Raw genomic sequence first — 20712 nt, 5'->3', positions numbered from 1 at the left:
AGTGTTGTTATCATGAAAAGGTGTTGAATTTTATCAAATGGTTTTTCTGCATAAATTTAGACAAGAATATGTGTTTTCTTCTTTCATCTTGTTAATGTATTGTATTACAGTGATTGCTTTTCATTATCTTGAAATTCCCTTGTACTACTTGGATAAATCCTCTTTAGTTGTGGTTGGTATATAATCTTTTAAGTCTTCTATTGAATTCTGTTGGCTAATATTTTGTTGAAGATTTTTGTATAAGTAGTTTCAGGAGTTGTTTTGTTTTGTTTTTGAGGAGGTCTTTATCAATAGTTAGAGGAAGAATTTCAGGAACATTAGTTAATTAACATTAGTTAATTTTCCTTTAAATGTTTGCAAGAATTCACCAGTGAAACCATCCGGTCCTGAATTTTTCCTTGTTAGGAGCTGCTTAATAACTGATTCAATTTCTTTACTAGTTATAGGTTTGTTCATAATTTTTTCCTAAATCAATCTTTTTTTATAATGATTTTTATTTTTTTCCATTTTAGCTGGTTTACAGTGTTCTGTCAATTTTCTATTGTACAGTATGGTGACCCAGTTACACATACTTTTTTCTCACATTATCATGCTCCATCATAAGTGACTAGACATAGTTCCCAGTGCTACACAGCAGGATCTCATTGCTAATCCATTCCAAAGGCAATAGTCTACATCTGTTAACCCCAAGTTCCCAATCCATCCCTCTCCCTCCCCCTCCCCCTTGGCAACCGCAAGTCTATTCTCCAAGTCCATGAGTTTCTTTTCTGTGGAAAGGTTCATTTGTGCCGTATATTATATACTCTGGTTTCTCTTCATATCCTATAAATCTTTTGCCTTTTACTAAATCGATCTTGATAGGTCATATGTTTCAGGAATTTGTCTATTTCATTTAGATTATCCAATTTGTTGGAATAAGGTTGTTCATAGTAATAATATAATCCTTTTTACTTATGTAAAATCAACTGTAATGTCCCTTCTTTCATTTATGATTTTAGCTATTTGAATCTTTTTTCCTTGCAATGTAACTAAAAGTTGGTTAATTTTATCAATCTTTTTGAAGAACCAACTCGGTTTCACTGATTTATTTTTCTATTCTCTATTTTGTTTATCTCTAACCTTTATTATTTCCTTCTTTATGATAAGAGTTTGTTTTTCTTTTTCTAGGCATTTAAGGATTAATATTAGGTTGTTATTATAAGAGCTTTTTAAGTGAAGAATTTATAGCTATAAATTTCCCTCTATGCACCACTTTCAACTGCATCCTATCAGCGTTAGTATTATTGCATTTTCATTTCATTTGCCTTAAATATTTTCTAACTTCCCCTGTGTTTTTTCTTTGATCCACTGGTTATTTAAGAATGTTTTAATTTCCACATATTTGTAAATTTTCAGTCTTCCTTACGCTTTTGAATTCTAATTATTTAAATTTTGATTAGAAAAGATACTTTGTATGAAATCAGTCTATTAATATTTGTTTCCTGGCCTACATATGGTTTATCCTGGATAATGTTCCACTGAACTTCAGAAAAATATGTTTTCTGCTATTGTTGGGTGGAGTGTTCCATATGTCTGTTTGGCCCAAGTGGTTTATGCTGATATAAACCTCCAGATATTCTGTCTGGTTGTTCTATCAATGATTGAGAGTAGTCTATTGAATTATCCTACTATTATTGTAGAGCTATCTATTTTTCTGTTAAATTTTGTCAATGTTTGCTTCATATATTTTGGAACTCTCATGTTTGGTGTATATATGTTTATAATCATTATATCTTCTTAGTGAATTGACTCTTTTATCATTATATAATCTTGTCTCCTGTAACAGTTTTTTACTTAAAGTCTATTTTTTTTTTGGTCTTTTTGTTATTTCTTGGTCTGCTCCCGCGGCATATGGAGGTTCCCAGGCTAGGGGTCTAATCAGAGCTGTAGTCTCCAGCCTACGCCAGAGCCACAGCAACGTGGGATCCGAGCCGCGTCTGCAACCTACACCACAGCTCACGGCAATGCTGCATCCTTAACCCACTGAGCAAGGGCAGGGACCGAACCCGCAACCTCATGGTTCCTAGTCGGATTCGTTAACCACTGCGCCACGACGGGAACTCCCTTAAAGTCTATTTTGTTTGGAATTAGTATAGCTGCTCCTGCTCTCTTTTGGCTTCTTTTGCATGGGATATCTTTCCTCATCATTTCACTTTTTTTCTTTTGCATGCACAGCATATGGAAGTCCCAGGCCAGGGACTGAATCTGAGCTGCAGGTGCAACCTATGCCACAGCTGCAGCAACCCCAGACCCTTAACCCACTGCACTGGGCTGGGGATTGAACCCATACCTCAGCAGTGACCCTAACCCTAGCCAAGGCAGAGACAACACTAGATCTTCAACCCACTGCACTACAGAGGGAACTCCTCATCATTTCACTTTCAACCTGTGTATGTCCTTATATCTAAAGTGAGTCTCTTACAGATAATATGTAGTTAGATCCAATGTACAGTTTAAATCCATTCTGTCAATATCTGTCTTTTAATTGGAGTGTTTAATCCAATTACACCTAATTACTTCCCTTTTTTGGTTCTTAAAATAATTATAAATTAAATACTTTTCCAGTTCAAGATGAGTATCCCCCATCCAGATTATAAGCTTCTCAAAGCCTGACTTTAGGAATCCCCTGTGGCTCAGCAGGTTAGGGCTCCGGCATTGTCACTGCTGTGGCTCATGTCACTGCCATGGTGCAGGTTCAATCCCTAGCCCAAGAACTCTCTCATGCTGCAGGCACAGCCAAAAAAAACTGACTTTAACCCTGACTTTTACTACACACTCAGCAGACATGTATTGACTGTGCCAAATGCTGTTTACAAACTAGAGGAAGATTGGAGGGGTAAGGCTGATGTGTATAGACAGAAAGGTTAAGGTTACTTCCTGGGGAATGAAGATGTTTCTTTTATCTTTCTTTTTTTTTCCAATTAATTTAAAATAAAAGCAATACATGTCCATGGTTAAAAAAAAAGTTTTACTATGTTTTCTGTATGTTTTATAGCTTTTCAATCCCTCATTTCCCCCACTACTGCTTTCCTTCGTGTTAGTTGATACTCTACAGATACACATTTTGATTCCCTTATTTCCTTTCAGGGTCTGTGTATGTACTTTTTTTTTCCTTCTTCAGTATTCCTGACTTACTTTTAAAAGTTTTATTTCCTAAGAGTCTGATCATGTTTCTTCTCAGGGCCTTAGATGTTCTGTTGTTTTCCTCTGCCTGTAATCTCTTGCCCTAGGTGTTTATCCATCTGCAGTCCTTGCGATTTTCATGCACCATGGCATCTACCTTTTGTGGTTTCCAGGCTTAGATCATACTATACCACCATTGTGCTTCTATTCAGATGAGACAGAAAACATTCCCTCAGGTAGTGCACAGATAAGCCTGAATGTTGAAAAAAATTCCAATCTGCTCTCTCCACACCCAAGAGAAAACAGAATTTAGCAGTTTCTTCCCAACTGTGCCACATCATGTTGGAGATTGGCGCTGGGCAAGGACAAGTTAAAAAAAAAAATCTGTGGAATTTCCTACCACTTTTAATGTGGGTTTTCTTTGGGCACTCACTTGGTTGTTACAGTTATTTGACTGTTTTTCAGAGCTCATAGAAAGTTGTTTTATCACTCTGTAGGTGTTTATTTTTTGTTTCTACAAGAAAGTAAGGGTGTGCTCTTTTTTGGTCTGCTATCTTACTCCAACTTGACCATTATTTGGTATTATCTGTGCCCTCTGTCTTCACTGATATAAATGACAAAAAGGTATCTGCACTACTAATTATTTAAGACAACCTGGAGTTCCCGTTGCGGCTCATCAGAAATGAATCCGACTAGCATCCATGAGGCTGCAGGTTTGATCCCTGGCCTTGCTCAGTGGGTTAAGGACCTGGCATTGCCGTGAGCTGTGGTGTAGGTTACAACATGGCTCAGATCTGGCGTTTCTGTGGTGTAGGCCAGGAGTAACAGCTTCAATTCTACCCCTAGCCTGGGAACCTCCATATGCTGTGGGTGTAGCCCTAAAAAGCAAAAAAACAAAACAAAAAAACCATTACTGCAGGAGAAAGAGGAAATGATAGGCCAGGAACAGATATTCCCAAATAATGTCAGTGTCGAAGAGAAACAATTCCATCATGCTATGTGGGAAAAAATTGTTACCAGGTAGATTTTTCTTCTATTCATATCCATTGCTTTTTCTTCAATAGAAATGGTACCTTTTCTAGGTTATGAGTATTCTTATAAACTTAAGAATGATTTTAGACAAGTTCTAACTGTTCTAGATATAATTATTAACTAAATTTCAAGTCTATGGTGTAGTTGTTCTCTCAATCCACACAGTGCAAACTTTGCTGTTATAGTCATCTAAACTTGGACTGCCTTCTCATGCAAATGCTGTCCATCCTTATAGACTTATATCAAACTCTATTGCTTCTTAGAATTCATCTCTGAATGCTCCAACTTACATGGTTCCTTCTCTTCTTTGGATTCTTCTTACTGGAAGTTATATACATTGGTACATTTGGGTACTCAAAGAGAGTTGAGAGGGAACCCTTTGGGCTGAAAGCCACTGGGTTATAATAGTATCTTATTATATTCCAAGTTAAGAAAAACCAAGAACAGAAAACACACTAGAAAATTCTTGATCAACAAGATGCTATACTAGAAAGAATGTACAGACCAGGTAACTAAAAATGAGGGACCAAATAGAAAGGAAAGGCCTTAGGAAGTGTCCACAGTGGAGAGACAAGGGAGGGAAGGATAAGAAGGAGTGAGAGAAGGTTTAAGGCTGAATGCTTGCTCCAATCATAATTTTATCTGACACCCCATTCTTCCCATAAGTATTACTTTCATTTCAGATTTCTTTATATTACTTAAATTTCATGTACCTGGCATGTGAAATCAGATCTTCTTGGTTGTATGATGATGAACTCATAATTCTGTGTATGAAGTAATGTGTTGGCTCAGTAATAAGGTTTTTTTCTTCTTTCTGGAAAAGTGCAAACTGTATATTACATGAAATAGAGTCTTATCTTCATTTTCTAACATATGTGGCATATTCTGCCCTCTAATCTATACTATAATAAAAAGAAGTTTGAGATTACTCTTTAAAATGGATGAACCCTAAAATTCTAATTAACATGTCTCTTTCCAATATACATCTTTGGAAATAGCTAGTGAAGATAGATTCATAGTATAATATTGGAGTTTGAATAAACTTCAGAGATAAACTTAGCAAAGATTGAAGAATATAGTTTTCCATGTCTGTACTTTAGAAATATTTTAATGATATTTTAGTTCAAAAAGAAAAGAATGCAGATGCAACTGTTCAGAAGTTTGTAAAATCACTCATATTTTTTTTTTTCCCCACTGTACAGCAAGGGGATCAAGTTATCCTTACATGTATACATTTTTCCCCCACCCTTGTTCTGTTGCAATATGAGTATCTAGACATAGTTCTCAATGCTACTTAGCAGGATCTTGTAAATCTATTCTAAGTTGTGTCTGATAACCCCAAGCTCCCGATCCCTCCCACTCCCTCCCCCTCCCCCCAGGCAGCCACAAGTCTATTTTCCAAGTCCATGATTTTCTTTTCTGAGGAGATGTTCATTTGTGCTGGATATTAGATTCCAGTTATAAGTGACATCATATGGTATTTGTCTTTGTCTTTCTGGCTCATTTCACTCAGGATGAGATTCTCTAGTTCCATCCATGTTGGTGCAAATGGCATTATGTCATTCTTTTTTATGGCTGAGTAGTATTCCATTGTGTGTATATACCACATCTACCTAATCTAATCATCTGTGGATGGACATTTGGGTTGTTTCCATGTCCTGGCTATTGTGAATAGTGCTGCAATGAACATGCGGGTGCATGTGTCTCTTTTAAGTAGAGTTTTGTTTGGAAAATCAGTCATCTTAATCATCATATTCTGATCTAATTTGGGGGAAGCTGTGTGTGATTTTTATGGCCGTAGCTTTTATAGAATACCTTTATTGTTATGTCTATCAGAATCTTGATATAAATAGACTACTGTTATTGCAATAATAATAGTTACATATATAAACAATAGTTTATATAATCCACTTTGATTTTTGCTAACATTATACTATGACAATTTAATTATTTATGAAGCCAGCATTTCAGACTATGAGGTTCAAGAGAACTATTCTGTAGACTGCATCTGGTCATGCAATTACACACAGCTTCCCAACAAATAGGTCAGGATATGTGTTAAGATGATTTACCTGTGAAGCTTCTGAACTGAACAGAGTTGTATCTCTCCCCCCCGCCCTGGTTTATCTCAACTTTTGTATTAATCTGGGGATCCTGTCAAATGGATAAGTAATAGAATTGTCTCACTAGGAAGTCCTAAATCATATATACTTTCACAAAGCATCTTTTAGTATGGCTGTTTAGACAGGAATCACCCAAAGGGTCACTGAAATCCAGACCATTATGTTATGTGAGGGGTATGGAACTAGGGATGAGTTGGTACCATGATGATGATAGAGTTTATAGACTGATTGCAAGGGTGATATTTCAAATATTTTGATTAACTTTTTAATTATGGTATATTGGCTAAGTAACTTTAAAAAAAATTGGCTATGTAATATTCTCAAGGGATGCATAGCTATTAAAATGAAAGGAATCAAACCCAGAAAATCTGAATTTGTGTGGATTTTTTTTTTTTAATTCTTCCTACCTTGGCCCACCTTCTGGTCCCACCCTACCTATTCAATAGGTATTTACCAGCCAAAATACAAGAAGGATGGAATATATTAAAAGGTATAAATAACTAACTTGATTTCTCTTAAACAGCTTAAATTTTCTGTTATCTTTGGGAGTCTAACTAATCTATGTTTCTTTCCATTATCTATTTTCTCTCAATTGGGAACTTTTTTTTTTTTTTTTTTTTTTTTTTGTGATCTCTCCTACTGTAAATGTTACCAGGCTTTGGAAGAGACTGGATTTTCTTCCAATTAAGGTACATTCTTGGATGGAATTTCTGAAGATCTCTAATCTTTCCATTGATATTTGATCATTGACAATCATAGTTCTCACTCACCTTTCTCTGTGGCTTTTCCTCCAAAGAAGGATCTGTTTTAGTCAAGGTTCTTGAGCAGGTGGCCATGTCAAGTTCAGCAACAGTTCTTTTAACTTGTCCCTTCTTAGGTTCTATTACATGATTTGAGGTTGCTTCAGTATTTTCAACATTTGGATTGGATGTGGGCTGACAACATGTGCTTAGTGAAAAAAATTTTTTCAGGCTGCTTGCACTTTGTGTTGGCTTGGGAGAAACAATTTTGTTTTCTACCAGTTTTGTGGCTTCTTTTACTTGATATTCAAATTTTCCTCCTACATGTTCTTCTTGTACAATCTCTCTTAAAACAACTTCGTCTTCATCAGACGTTAGCTCCTCTTCTAGGTTACTTTCTGAAATTTCTTGATCAATATCATGAGCTACTAACCGAATAATGAGTTCTTTTTTGTTTTGAACATCTTTTAAAAGTTCCACTTTGGTGATATCAGGCTTTCTTATATTCTGAAATGAATTTCTGCCAACAGCCTGGAATTGAAGGTATAAATGAATATCAAAAACAAAGGTCTCAATCATTTTTCCTGTGGTTCTATTACAATAAAGCAATTTTAATATGATTTCTAGTTTCAGTGTAAAAATACTATTATCTTCATATGCCATGTTTACATTAGCAATATTTTTTAAAAGAGACATGAAAATTGTAAGTATATTTATTGGTATCCATCATTTCTTTTACATTCTGGGATTGTTTTATTAATCTACCATAGTTTACTCTGCAGTTTAAAGGAAGGTATAACATGTGTTGTTCTTCTTCTTCTATTGTTTTTTATTTTTTGGCCTAAACTTTATATTTTGTTGCATCATAATTTAATTTTTCTTTTTGTTCATCATTTACTTTGAAAGTTTTGTGACAGAGAAGACATGATAAAATTTCTAAAGTTGTAGGTAGGTCATCATAGAGAAGCCTAAGTGTACATATTTTCAACCAAAAAGTATGGTATTATCAGATATTTACTTTTAAAAATGATGAATAATAAAGACTGTGAAGGTGGTCTTTGACTCTTTAATCCCTATCAATTCACTCCTGATCCTTTGGACATATATTTCCAAAAGAATCTTCAAAACATAACAAATTATTTTTTTTCTCATCTCCCTAGTCAAACATCACTTTCAATGTCTAAAGATAGATCAAAGAAAATTATAATTAAGTAACAGATCTTGACAAGTTAAGTAGTCTTTGATGGTGCCACAGAACCCCCATACTGTTTTAATAATCCTAGACCTCAACATCACTTTGTAACTCTGTCAAACCAGTTTTTCAGATATAGGTGCCCTAAAATAGTATCTTCTATGGAAACAAAATATAGAAATAGCCTCATTAAGAATAAAACACCATCAGTTTTGATTTTGCATGTTAGTGGAGGAAACCAGTAGTTTAGAAAATCTAAAATAATTCTATATGGCTTTGGAATTTACTATATATGCTTTTAATATATAAATGTCTAGTTGTGCCAGAAGTTTGGTATCTCAAAAACAGAAAATTAAGCCCCGGTATGGAGCCAACAAGTCTCTACATTCTCTGATCTACTAATCTACTGTTGTTTAGTCTCTTCTCTTGTTGCTGTGCTGGAGATTGACAGCACTGGTACCCAGACTGATACAAATCATGTCTTAACAGTTAACAGGTCTGCTTCTTTGTGTTTTATTTTAGGATGGATTTTCTTCATTGTAAGAGGACAGCAGTAATTATTTTGGTTTAAATATTCTTTTCTGATTTCTATGGTCTATTAAGTGATTCAAGGAGAGAAGACTTGTAACTAAAAGTAAGATTTGTGACAAACAAGTATCCAGGTAATAAAAAACTTATTTTGAGCAATGTTATTCTATAGTATGTTCATACAGGTTTTACTACTAAAGGGCTACTTATATATGAATGAAGACTACCAAATAATATGCTAATGCAATGATGGGAATCATATGGAAGAATAAATTTTAGAGCTCAAAAGGACTGTCATCCTGCCCTAAAAATAAGATTAAATTAGAATATCAGCCTAAAATAATCTCATTATTTGAGTATGAAATCATCAAGCACCAATTAACATATTTAACAGCTCTGAGACCTAGGTCAATGAATTGCATGACAGTGCTGGAGAAAATTTACATGATGTAAAGTTTATAGAAGAATGGTTTTATAAAACTTTGCTCACTGTCCAGGCCACTGATTATATCTATAAGCATACTCAGTCCTCTTATGAGTGAATACCATTGGTACAGGTGCTTTGATAAAAATCAAAATATGTAGGTCAGTATAACTCTATTGGCCAGACCATCCCTTTAGCCTTGGCAGTATAGTTTCCTTGTAATAAGGACATAATTTTGATATTGCAGTCTCAATTGATTTACATATTTAGGGCCTAGGTATGGAACTGCAGGGCAAGGTGGGGGTCTATAAGCAAGAGGAACCAAGTCATAGATATGGATGGCAGCATTAAAGCAGCTAAGTCTAGAACAAAGACAGAAGAGGAAAGAAACTTGGTACATCTTTAAAAGTATAGAGGGACTTACGGAAAGCTGATAAATTAAATTGAAATAACAAGAAACAAGTATAAGATTTTGTAGTCTGAAGTTTGTTGATAAATGTTGCTAAAAGTAAAAGTAGCAGCATTACTACTTTTAAGATGTAGAGCCTTAAGTTTGAAACATCTATTTTAGATAGTTTTATAATTTCAGTCAGCCTGATTTTCCTGTTAAGAGTATGTCCTTCTATTCATCCTCATTATTTTTAAAAGCCAGTTTAAATAGATGTCTTAGGAAAACTAGCCTGAGACCTTTAGAATGAGCCATGGAGTTGATATTGCAAGCCCCAGTAAATCCTGTACTCTACAGATGAACTTGTGCAACCAATTTTTCTATTGGGCTGAGCAATGACAACAACAAAAAAATACATTCCCGTGTATCTATTTGAAAAAAGGGAATCACAGAACCATGTCTCACTATTCTTTTTTTTTTTTTCCCTGTGGCTTTTTGTACTTACCTCAAAGGGTTTTACATCTAGTCGTCCTGTACTCTTCAATGAGGTACGTCTCTCTCTCTTTAACTGTCCAATTTTAGATGTGTCTGAGAAGTAACTTCTTCCACTTACTGATGCTCTTCTCAGTTCTTCTATGCTGTGTCCAGTTTTTTTTAAACATTCCATCTCAAGTTTCTCAAGAGGTTGAGTTTTTACAGAAATGACTGCTAAGTGTTCTGAGACAATGTTTGGATCTATTTTGAGTGGTTTATTCCCAACATGTGGAACTATTTTAATTGGAGAATCTTCTACAATTGAATCTCTTTCTAACTCTACATTGTCTAAGTCTGGAATCATTTCAATAGCATGCTCTTGTGCCTTTTGAACAATTCTATTAATGTCTAGATCTCTAAAGAGGCCAACATTTGAATTCTTCAGCCTAACTGTATCTAAGGGGAAATCTGAAACTCCACTAATAATTAAACTAGCCACTTTTTTAGGGAAAACTCTGTTTGTATTTTTTATATCATAATAAAGTTCTTTATGGGTTCCAGATTGTTGTAGTACATTACTATAAATAGAATCAATAACCTGAGAAATCATTTCTATACTTTCTGGATTTAAAAGGTGTTCTTCAGAATCAGCAGCAACAAGATTAATATTACTTTTGGAAATTTCAGCTGTTACAGATTTTGTCAGTTGAGATGCGATTTTATTTAACTCAGGCTTTGATAAGTTTTTTGCATGTTTGCTTGAGGCACATGGCAACCTTACTATTTTAGCCAAGAACAAGGCCAATGCCTCCTCTAAAAACGTGGCATCTAACATGCCTTTTTTGGATGAAGGCTTTTCTTGGGACTTAAATTCATCGACCATTTTGACCACTTTTTCCATAATTTTAACAGCTTCCAGAACTAATTCTGAACTTGATAATGCTTCCTCTACTTGAGGCTGAAATTCAGAATTGGAAATTTCTTTCACCATTAAAAAGCCTATTATATCAGAGAGGACGTTACTGTTGCCCATTAAATCTTTAAATATGGAAATATGTGAGCCAGAGTGCTTTAAAATATTGGTATAAACAGAATTAACTACTTTTTCTATAGTTTCATTGTCAGCTAAAGGTACAGTAAGCAATTCCTTAGCTGGTGATATGACTTTAATCTTACTTTTGGAGATGAATTCTTGTATTGAATTTAATATTTTTAAGGTTATTTTTTGCATTTCATTTTCTAGAGATTTGGATCTTTCCTTATCCACTTTAGGAAACATATATAAAAGTTTCGATAAAAATTTTACAGCAATTTCTTCTATTACATTATAAGGCAGTGTACGAACATGTGATGGTTGAGGCTGAGGAACGTCAGCAGTTTGGATAACATCTTTAAGAATATTTTCAACAACACTGTCAACTTCTGTACACTGCTTTGGAGTCAGCTCTCCAGAAAAGTATTTCTGCAACTGATTGCCAGTCACTTCTCGTAGAATTAAGTCAACTATGGTTTCTGAAAGAATTCTACATCCACTAATTACACAGTTTTGTACAATCTCTTGTGATCCAAACTGTGACAAGAGATTATTATAAAGAGATTGAACCACTAATTGAATAATTTCATCATCATTGGGATGTAAAGATTCCACATACTGTATAATCATATCTTCATCTTTGGAGATCTCTGTTGTAACTGTACATAGTAACTTCATTTGAAGGAAATCTAGTTTTGTGAGCCAGTTGCCCTCAGATGTTTCTGCTTTGGTGTCAGATACTGTTGAGAAAATTTTAGATAGAAGAGCAGAAATCACATTCTCTAAAAATTCATGAGGCAGCATGATGGTGTATGGTGTTGATGTTTGGGATTCTTTGCTGGCTGTTTGAGCCAATTTTTGGACCTTTTTAACAATGTCCTTTGTTTCCAGAGGCAAAAATGATGAAGCTGGAACCTTGTCACACAATATCAAATTAAGCTTGTGTTGAAAAATTTCATTTATCACTGCACTAGTTAGTCTTCTTGCTAAATTTCCACCATTACTCTTAATATTCTTACAAATGGAGTCTTGAGATCTATATTCCTTCAAAATATTGCATACAGAGGCGTGAACAACTTTGTTGACCAATGTTTTATCTGGTGATGACATTTTATTTAGGGAAAATGTCTTATTTGAAGAGGGTTTTTCAGTCATTTTATACATGTTAGCCACAGATACTTTCTCTTTGTTGGGTAATGTTTCATCTCTATTTGATTCTTTATGCCTGGGAGGTTCTTTAGGAACTGATGACACTTTATCTACAGGTGAAAAAAACTGATTTTCCTCATCTGGCCTAAATACCTTAATTTGAGCATCTGAAAACTCCTTTAACAGTGAATCAATAAGTTTCATAGCTGTGTCATAGAGTTCAGCTTGATTCTTATCATCACTTACATTTTGACATCTATCATATGTTTGTGCTTCTGCAGAGGAAGAAAAGATCAATTTGTTAACCATTTCGGTGACAACATCTTCCAAAAATTTAGCAGGAAGAAATCCAGGTATACTTTTTGGTGGGGAGTGAGGACTGTTTGATTTACCAGGCTCCTTTTTAATCTCCTTAACTTTCACTTTCTCGCTTTCTCTTTTTTCCCCTCTCTCTTTCTTTTCCTCCCACCCTTTTTCTATTTCTCTTGCTCTGTCTTTTTCTTTTTTCTCTTTGGCAGGGAGATTTTTGTTAATTGAGAGGGATAAATCTTTTGTTGCAACAGACTGGGCAGAATCCTTGCCAACCTCTTGAGTTGTGGGCAGTGCTGTATCACTTGGGAGACTGTGGAGTTTTGAATAATCTGCTGATTCTTGAGAATGATACAGTTCTAAAATATTCTCATAAATATTTTCTATGACATTTTGAACACATTCATAATCTGAGCATTGTTCCTTATTTTTATCTATTTGAGCTGGAGAGTCTTTCTTCTCGTCATTGTTTGGCTTTTTGGTAACTGTTTTCAAAGTTTTCTCTGTTGCAGTCTCTGTATTTCTCACTTTGGATGTCAAAGGAGGTAACTTAAAGAGCTTGTCTTCTTTTTCTAAAGAATTTTCTCTTGTTTTGTCAATCTTCTTTTCACTGTCTATTTCAAAATATGGCCCAAGTATTTCCTTTTCATGTTTTGTATCGTCAATACCTACTAAAAATTGTTTGTGTACCTCATTAATTTGGCCATCCTTATCATTTGAAGCTGATATGATTTTCTTCTCTATTTGATTATTTTTAAGTGTTATCCTTAAATGCGGCCCCTGTGTGTCTTTACTTTTCACACTAGTTGTTGGATACATAACTTCTGATAAATTATATTTTTGAATTGGAATTCCCACTTTCTTTTCATTCTCTTTCTTTTTATTTGCAACACCTGACCCTGATAAGTTAACCATGTTGTTTTTTATAATTCTAGTTACAGAGGTAACTACTGGATCTTGGATGTCATCTCTTTTCATTGATGTCTCCTTAGTTTTGAAACTTTTCATTTTATTTTTTGTGCTTCTATCTATTTCCAAAGTATCCAAGAAATTTTTCTTGTCTGAGGTTAGAGATATGTGTTTGTATGACTGTTCTGGTAATGCAGGTTGGTTCTCTTTTAAGCATCTGTTTATCTGTACAGAGGTTTTATGTGGAAGGTGTTTAATCCTTTGGATAATGTTATCTGGATTTAGAAATGAAAAGAAGGTAGAAGACCAGTCTCCTGAAAAAAGTGGTTGAATTTTGAAAGCAGAGATTGCCTTCTGGGCTAAAGCAGCAATCATTTCTAGAATAATGTTATTTTTATCCTCCTTCTGAATATTATTAGATCCATATTCTCCTAAGAACTGATCATAAACAAAATTGGATATCTTATCAACTGTCATTTTATCAATTGGTGGAAAAGAAAGCATTTCTTCAGCATTTGGTAGAACTTTAATTTCACTTTTCCTAAATTCCCCTATTAGAGAGTTCACAAATTCTACAGCCAAACTTACAATGTCTGGCTCTGGTGTTTCTTTTTTCTTAGAATCTTCAGTAATACTTGGAAGAGAATAAAATTTGTGAACAAGGTCAACAATTACATCCTCCAAAAATGTAGCTGAATATAGAGAAGACTGTCTCTTTTCTTTATCAGGTTTACTAGGTACAGAGACATGGTCATAATTAGATAAGTTACTGGAAGGTGATTCTTCACCATGTAAAAATGGCTGCAGGTGATGATCCATGATTTCCTTCATAATGAAACCAGCTATTTTACTGAGGAATGAGCCTCCTTTTTTGTTTGCATCTTTCTGGGCTTCAGCTTGAAATTCATATTTTTTCAAAATATTATTACATATAGAGTCAACCAAATTCTCAATCACTTCTAATTGCATACTTTCTGCATTTTCCTCTGCAGTAGCAAGACGGATCTCATGTTCAGAAATTTCTTTGATAATTTCATCAGTCAGTTTTGATGCAGCATCCACAAACTCATCATCTGGGGGAATCTCTTCCTCTTTTAGTTCACTTTCAGTGTCAGCTGAAGGGAAGATATGCACTAAGAGCTTGTAAATCATATCTTCTAAAAGAGAACGTGGCAGCACCGTAACCCATAATGGCAAGGCATGGCTATCCCTCATGATGACACTGAGCACCTTTCTGATGATTTTATCAGTTCGAGGGGAAGAACAGGAAGACAACACTAATTGTCCTGAAACTAATGACTGTACCTGATAATCATAAATTTCTTCCAAAAGCAGATTATATATTTTTCTTCCAAAACAAACAGTGTCACTTTGTATAGCCCTGTATACTTGAATCAGAGATTTATATTCATCTAATATTTTTTCATAAATTTGACTGACTGTTTTTTGAACCACTTCTTTGTATCTTTCTGAAAACCACATATCATCATCAAAATTATCTGCAAGTAAAATCTCTGATGTGGTAAACTCCAGAACAATTGATTTTACTAATGCTGTAACAATGCCAGTAATTTTGGCTTTTACTGTATCTGGGTTTTCAGCAGTCAAGACATTATGTGAGAATGCATAAAGGAGTTTACATAAAAGTTCAGATATTACTTCCTCCAAAAAGACAGCTGAGTTGACAATGAAAGACAACTCTTTTTGTTTAGGATCTATTTCGTCCTGTTTACAAGTTTGATCAACTGCAGCTGAAAGAGTTTTATCTCCAGACAAAAATGACTGAAGATGATGGTTAAAGATTTCTTTTATTATAAAACTTGCTATTTTTGAAACAGGTATGTTATTTATACCTTTTTTATCTTTTGTAAGAGACTTGCATATATTTGAATATGAAAGATCAGCATAAATGGAATCGACCATGGACTGGATATCTTTTTCTGACATCATACTTTGTTTTTCATTCCCATGTTTAATAATACATATTGCATGTTTTGAAATTATTGACATAATTTCATTTATCAGTTTTTTGACTGCATTACTTAAATCTGAATGAGAGGTATCTGGGCATTCTGTACCTAAGGCCAGTGGACTCATCTGAGATATAAGCTGAGACACAATTTTTTCCAAATGAGTATGAGATAACATAGTAGTATAGATTGCTGAAGGCTGTCTTTGGAGTCTTGATTTAGTAATATTGCATTGAACTTTCTTCATCAATATATCAGTATTAAGTTTGGATTGTGACTCAAAAGGAAGATTTTTTGCAAGATTTGGATCAATTTGGAAATCAGAAGTTTTGGCCAGGATGTTTTTAGCTATCCTTGTAGCCAGTGTCTTTATGTCATTTAGAAAACCTTTATCAGGTGTTATTTCCATTTCATATTCTTGCAAAACTTTGCTGTATACCATGTCAATAATGTGTTTGACTACATCTTTCTTCACTGGAGTCAAACATAACTTTTCCTCAGCATTTTCTAAAATGCTAATTTGGGCTTTTGAGAATTCTTCTGTTATGAAATGTATGAGTTTTTCAGCTTTATCAAATAGTTCATCTTCTGACTCTCTTACTGATTCTGTTTGTACAATGCCTAACACCCTGTGGAATATTTTGCTTAAAACCCCAGAAACCACATCTTCCAAAAATGTTGAGGAATAAACACTGGTATAAAACCATTCCCTTCTCTCGTGGCCAAAATATGTTCGTGATGAAGAAGGTAATGACTTTCCATCTACAAATGGCTGAAGATGTTGTTGACAGATATGTTTAATCATAAAACCTGCTATTCTATCAATAAGAACATCATTACTACTTGTGATATTTTGCTCAACTGATTCTTGAGACTCAGAGTTTTGTGAAATATTTTTGAATACTGAGTCAATGAGATGTTGAACATCATCTTCTGAATAAATAAACCTGGTTTCTTCTTCCTCTCTTGAAAATCGAATTTCATGCTGGGAAATTTTCATCCTAATATCACTAATTATATTTGAAGCAATTTCATTGAAATTAATTTTTGATTTGTCTTTTGGAGGTTCTCCGTTTGGCACAATGCTAGATGCAGAAGGAAAAAATTTAGATAATAGTACTCTGATCATGTCTTCTAAAAATGTGTATGGCAGCAAGGTGTTATATGGAGATAAACTCTGACTTGACTTGTCAGATCTACTGATGTTACTGAGAACATCCTGAATGATATTTTCAGCTGCAGAAATAGAATGTGAAGATGATGACAAATCCCCAGAAAACAGTGGATGAAGGAGGTAATCTGCAATAGCTGCTACAACTAAGTTGGCAATTTTTTCAACAAAAATATCACTGTCTTCGGACTCCTTAAAAACTTCAGGGTCTAGTCCATGCTGTTTCAGAACATTTCTATAGACCGAGGTCACAAGTTCATCTACAATATCTGTACCAGCAGAAGGGTAAGACTGTTCCTTGTCATAACATAGAATGTGAAATTTAGCTTTGTCAAAATGATTATTTATTGAGTTTACTATTTTTTGAGTCATGTTTTCCAGCTCAGTTTCAGTGTTGTGCTTTGGACTGAAAATCTTTGATAGCAGTCTGGCAACAATTTCCCCTACAAATGTCTCAGGGTATATACCTGAGGGTAATGGCGTCTGGGGTCTGTGTGACTCTATAGCTTCTCTGAGAACCTGCTTAACCATATTTGATATTGCATCTGATGGAGTCTCTGGGCGAGGTAAATCTTCTCCACACAAAAATGGTTGAAGGTGATTTTCAATAATCTCTTGGATAATAAAACTAGCTATTCGGTCAACCATAAAGGGGCTTCGGCTGACTATACTTTTCTGTATTGAAACAAGAGAGTCAGATGTTTGCACAATATTACTATAAACAGAATCCACCATCTTCTGGAGGTTTTTTCCTGTATATAAATATTGATCATCATATATAGTGAACCAAATTTTATGTTTTGAAATGGCTGATATAACCTTATTTATTATACAGGTAGACATTTCATTAAAATCTGAACATGTAAAATATTTTTTTTTCAAATAGGAAGCATTACTGGGTGGAGGAATGAGTTGAGATAAAAGTCTTCTGATGATATCTTCTAAAAATGAGTATGATAACATGGTACTATAGCCTTTTGAAGATCTAGGTTGGAAAGCAAATTCTCTCAGGTTATTTTGAAGTTTCTGTAGTATAATTTCGGCATTGAGAGAATGATATGAATTATGTAAGAGCTTTCCCTTGAAGCAGGATGGGAGTTGGTAGTCTAAAATCTCTAACAATATGCTATTAGTTATTTGCTCAGCTATTGAAGTACTGTCACATGCCGGGTTATTACCACAGCTCACTTTCAATTTATATTGCTGTAAAACATCATAATAAACCGAGTCAACAATCCTACTAACAGTTTCTTTATGAACTGGTGGAAAACACAGTCTTTCTTCAGAATTCCGTAAAACAGTGACTCGTGCCTTATTAAACTCATTCACTACATTGTTGACAAATAATGCATTCATCTCATTGAGATCGGCCTCGGTGATGTTTTCATCTTTGCCCCAAAGTGAAATACAGAGATTAAAAAACAGTTCTGAAATTATTTCCTCCAAAAATGTGGCTGAATAAACACCTGTATTCATATCTCCTGGATATAGCTTATTATTGATGGCTACTGTATCCATATCCTTTGTTCCTTGTCTTTTAAGGGGTGAAACATGAGAGAAATTTACTGAATATTTCTTGCCAAATGGTGCCTGTATTTTGGAGCTAACTACTCTGGGATTATTCGGGGGTCCTATCAAAGCATCACAATCATAATTCACAAATCCTAAAGAACCTTTACCCTGCCCAAATTCCGTTAATTCTGGCCTTTTTGCATTTATGAAGTTAGACTGAATTTCTCTTGCTCCATATTTTGAATGCATGTTTGCAGAAGGTGGACTCTGGGGGAGTTGTATACTGTGAGATAATTTGTCCATCATTGATTTAACCAAGCTATGGGAAATAATAGTTAAAATAGAGTCTGATGATAAATCTTGATCCATTTCTGCCATATTTTCCAAAATGTCTGACATATAATCTCCTTGAAATTGTTCACAATCCATTGCTCCCTTACAATAATTAGATTCTTCTTCTTCTACACTTTGAAGTATTTTTAAAAGTTGACATTCTTCTGCTGATATCTCTTCAGAAAGAGAGCTATTATCAAGAAAGACAGAGTTTGTGCATTTTTCTAAAAGTGTTCTAATAAGTTTCTCACACACAACATTGAGAAGGAAAACTGATTTGGGAGTGAGCCCTAAGTTATTTCCAAGTATGCTACTACTTTGCTGATTTGGTGATGAGAAAAATGTTCTTGCTTTATCAGAATCCATAGCCTTACCTGACTGTTCATCTGGTAAAAACAAATCCAAAACAATACTAAAAACTTTGTTGACTACTTCTTTGGATTCCTGAGTTTTTAAGCTACCAGCAAGACTATCTATCTTATATGCCAGATAATTTAATTTATTTTTTTGAATGATATGATCCATTTGGTGAGTAGATGATTCCAAGTCTCTGGACCCTGTTTGTCTTTTCATGGTAATTTTTTTGTTGCAAGTGGGCATACTGTTACTTCTAAGCATGGGAAATTGTTTATTTCTTCCATTATTTTCAAGGTGATGATTTAACCCTATTTCTTTGGACAGTACACGAATCACACCTACTAAGAGATCCTGAAAGAGACCATCAAAGTCACTAGCAGTGACTCCTGGGCAGTAAATGTACTTTGTTTCTAATGAAAACATTTGCTGCGCAATGTCAGTCTGTATGATGTTACTATTTAAAAGGATTTCTGTAATGACTTCAGAAATACTTAGAGCAAGTTCTCCAACAGAAACTGACCTACTCTCAAACACCTGAGAATCAATTGAAATAATTGTGTTAAATGAAGCATTTTGTCTTTCCCATGCTTTCCCTTTTTCTCTGCCATCTTTGGTGCTATCAGAAATGCTTGAAATTAAATGGCAAATGACAGAGTCAGTGAGATATTCACAAAATTGATAAAGTGAAGAATCATTGTATGTGCTTCTTAGAGGCTGTTTTGATTCACATTTTTTCCTTGACAATGTGGAAACAATAGACACCTTCTCCTCACTGGAAACTTAAAAAAAGAAAACATTACAATTTTAGCATGCCCTAAGGAAAATATGGAAAATCAACATATTCATAATTATTTACATATGAATTTCACCCTTGGAACACCTCACTAAAGAAAAATCTTTTCTTTTGGGTTTTCTTCAGATACTGAGGAAAGATAATGAGTTTTTTAAAGATACTTACTTCCCACCTATGGAATCTTAATTTTAGCCATAAAGTTGAGAAAATAACCCTCAATAATTCAAATCTCTAATTTTAGTGCTCCTATATGTCTTGCTTAGATGGTTAAGAGGCTCTAAGAAGCTGGAAATCCTGGGGTAGATAAATGATTTCTAAGTATAGTGTTATATACTAGCATGTCTGCACTGATCTCTAGAGACCTCATATAATTATTTTAAAAAATATTTTTAGTCAAAACATTAAATGTTATGTATAATTTTTAGGAAGCTAAGGAGTTGTGTTGCAAAAACAACTTGACTGAAATAAAAGTGCTAACTTTAGAAAAGTTAGGGATAGATTATAACGTCAGGAGTACTTTAACCCCTAGATTAATTTGTCACAAAGATAATGAGCCAACCTATCCAGGTGCAGGACTCTGTCCTCTCTTCTATTCAACAGAGTATTTATCGCAAAACATATACCTACTTGGGATGACCAATTTCTCAGAGTGGTGGCCAGAGAAACATACCGTTTGGTTTTTTTTTTTTTTTTTCTCAAAACTTCCTCAGAATGCAGTAATTTATTATACCTTTCCATGTGGAATCAGGCAAGACTCAGTGGAGAGGGGAGGTTTTGGCCATGTTGACATGAAGGTGGAGGAAAGAGTGCACCATGTGGAAGCGGGAGCATGAATGAAATCACTAGAAGGCCTTGGACATGTCTGGGAATAGAGAATAGATATGATAGAAAGAGCCAAATACCAGTGGGATGGAATCATGGGCCTTCTCTCGTTTAGGCTATGCCTGTAGACAGTCTACTTGTAAGCTTGTAAGTGCACACATACCAGTGCCCACCTTGGAAGAATAGCAGTTTTAAGTACAAGAAATGGCCTCATTGTGCAGATGGATATAACTAGTAGTATGTTTTTCTTTTTAAACTATGGGCGAGTGATGTATCTGGACTAGTAAAGTA

The 20712-nt window shown here is 34.6% G+C and overlaps 1 protein-coding gene and 1 long non-coding RNA gene across 3 annotated transcripts in view; one reads left to right on the top strand and one right to left on the bottom strand.

The window, feature by feature from the left end:
• Positions 1-20712, bottom strand: part of FSIP2 (fibrous sheath interacting protein 2) — a 98807-nt gene that overhangs the window by 13304 nt on the left and 64791 nt on the right. Inside the window, exons 18-20 of the mRNA XM_021075472.1 lie at positions 10095-19585; positions 7088-7588; positions 4908-5008 (exon numbers count right to left, since the gene is read on the bottom strand). Of these exons, the coding sequence (XP_020931131.1) occupies positions 4908-5008; positions 7088-7588; positions 10095-19585 (10093 nt within the window). The remainder of the gene's footprint in view (positions 1-4907; positions 5009-7087; positions 7589-10094; positions 19586-20712) is intronic.
• On the top strand, positions 8390-16742 carry LOC110257037. Of its 2 annotated transcripts, XR_002339198.1 has the most exons (4): positions 8390-8911; positions 10102-10137; positions 15176-15301; positions 16670-16742. It is a non-coding gene; the product is annotated as an uncharacterized LOC110257037 (long non-coding RNA). The 2 variants fall into 2 exon arrangements; XR_002339199.1 differs by lacking the exon at positions 10102-10137.

Source organism: Sus scrofa, chromosome 15 (assembly GCF_000003025.6).
Source record: "Sus scrofa isolate TJ Tabasco breed Duroc chromosome 15, Sscrofa11.1, whole genome shotgun sequence".
Lineage (NCBI taxonomy): Eukaryota > Metazoa > Chordata > Mammalia > Artiodactyla > Suidae > Sus > Sus scrofa.
The sequence above is the reverse complement of the archived record's forward strand: the minus strand, read 5'-3'. Positions and strand labels throughout refer to the sequence as shown.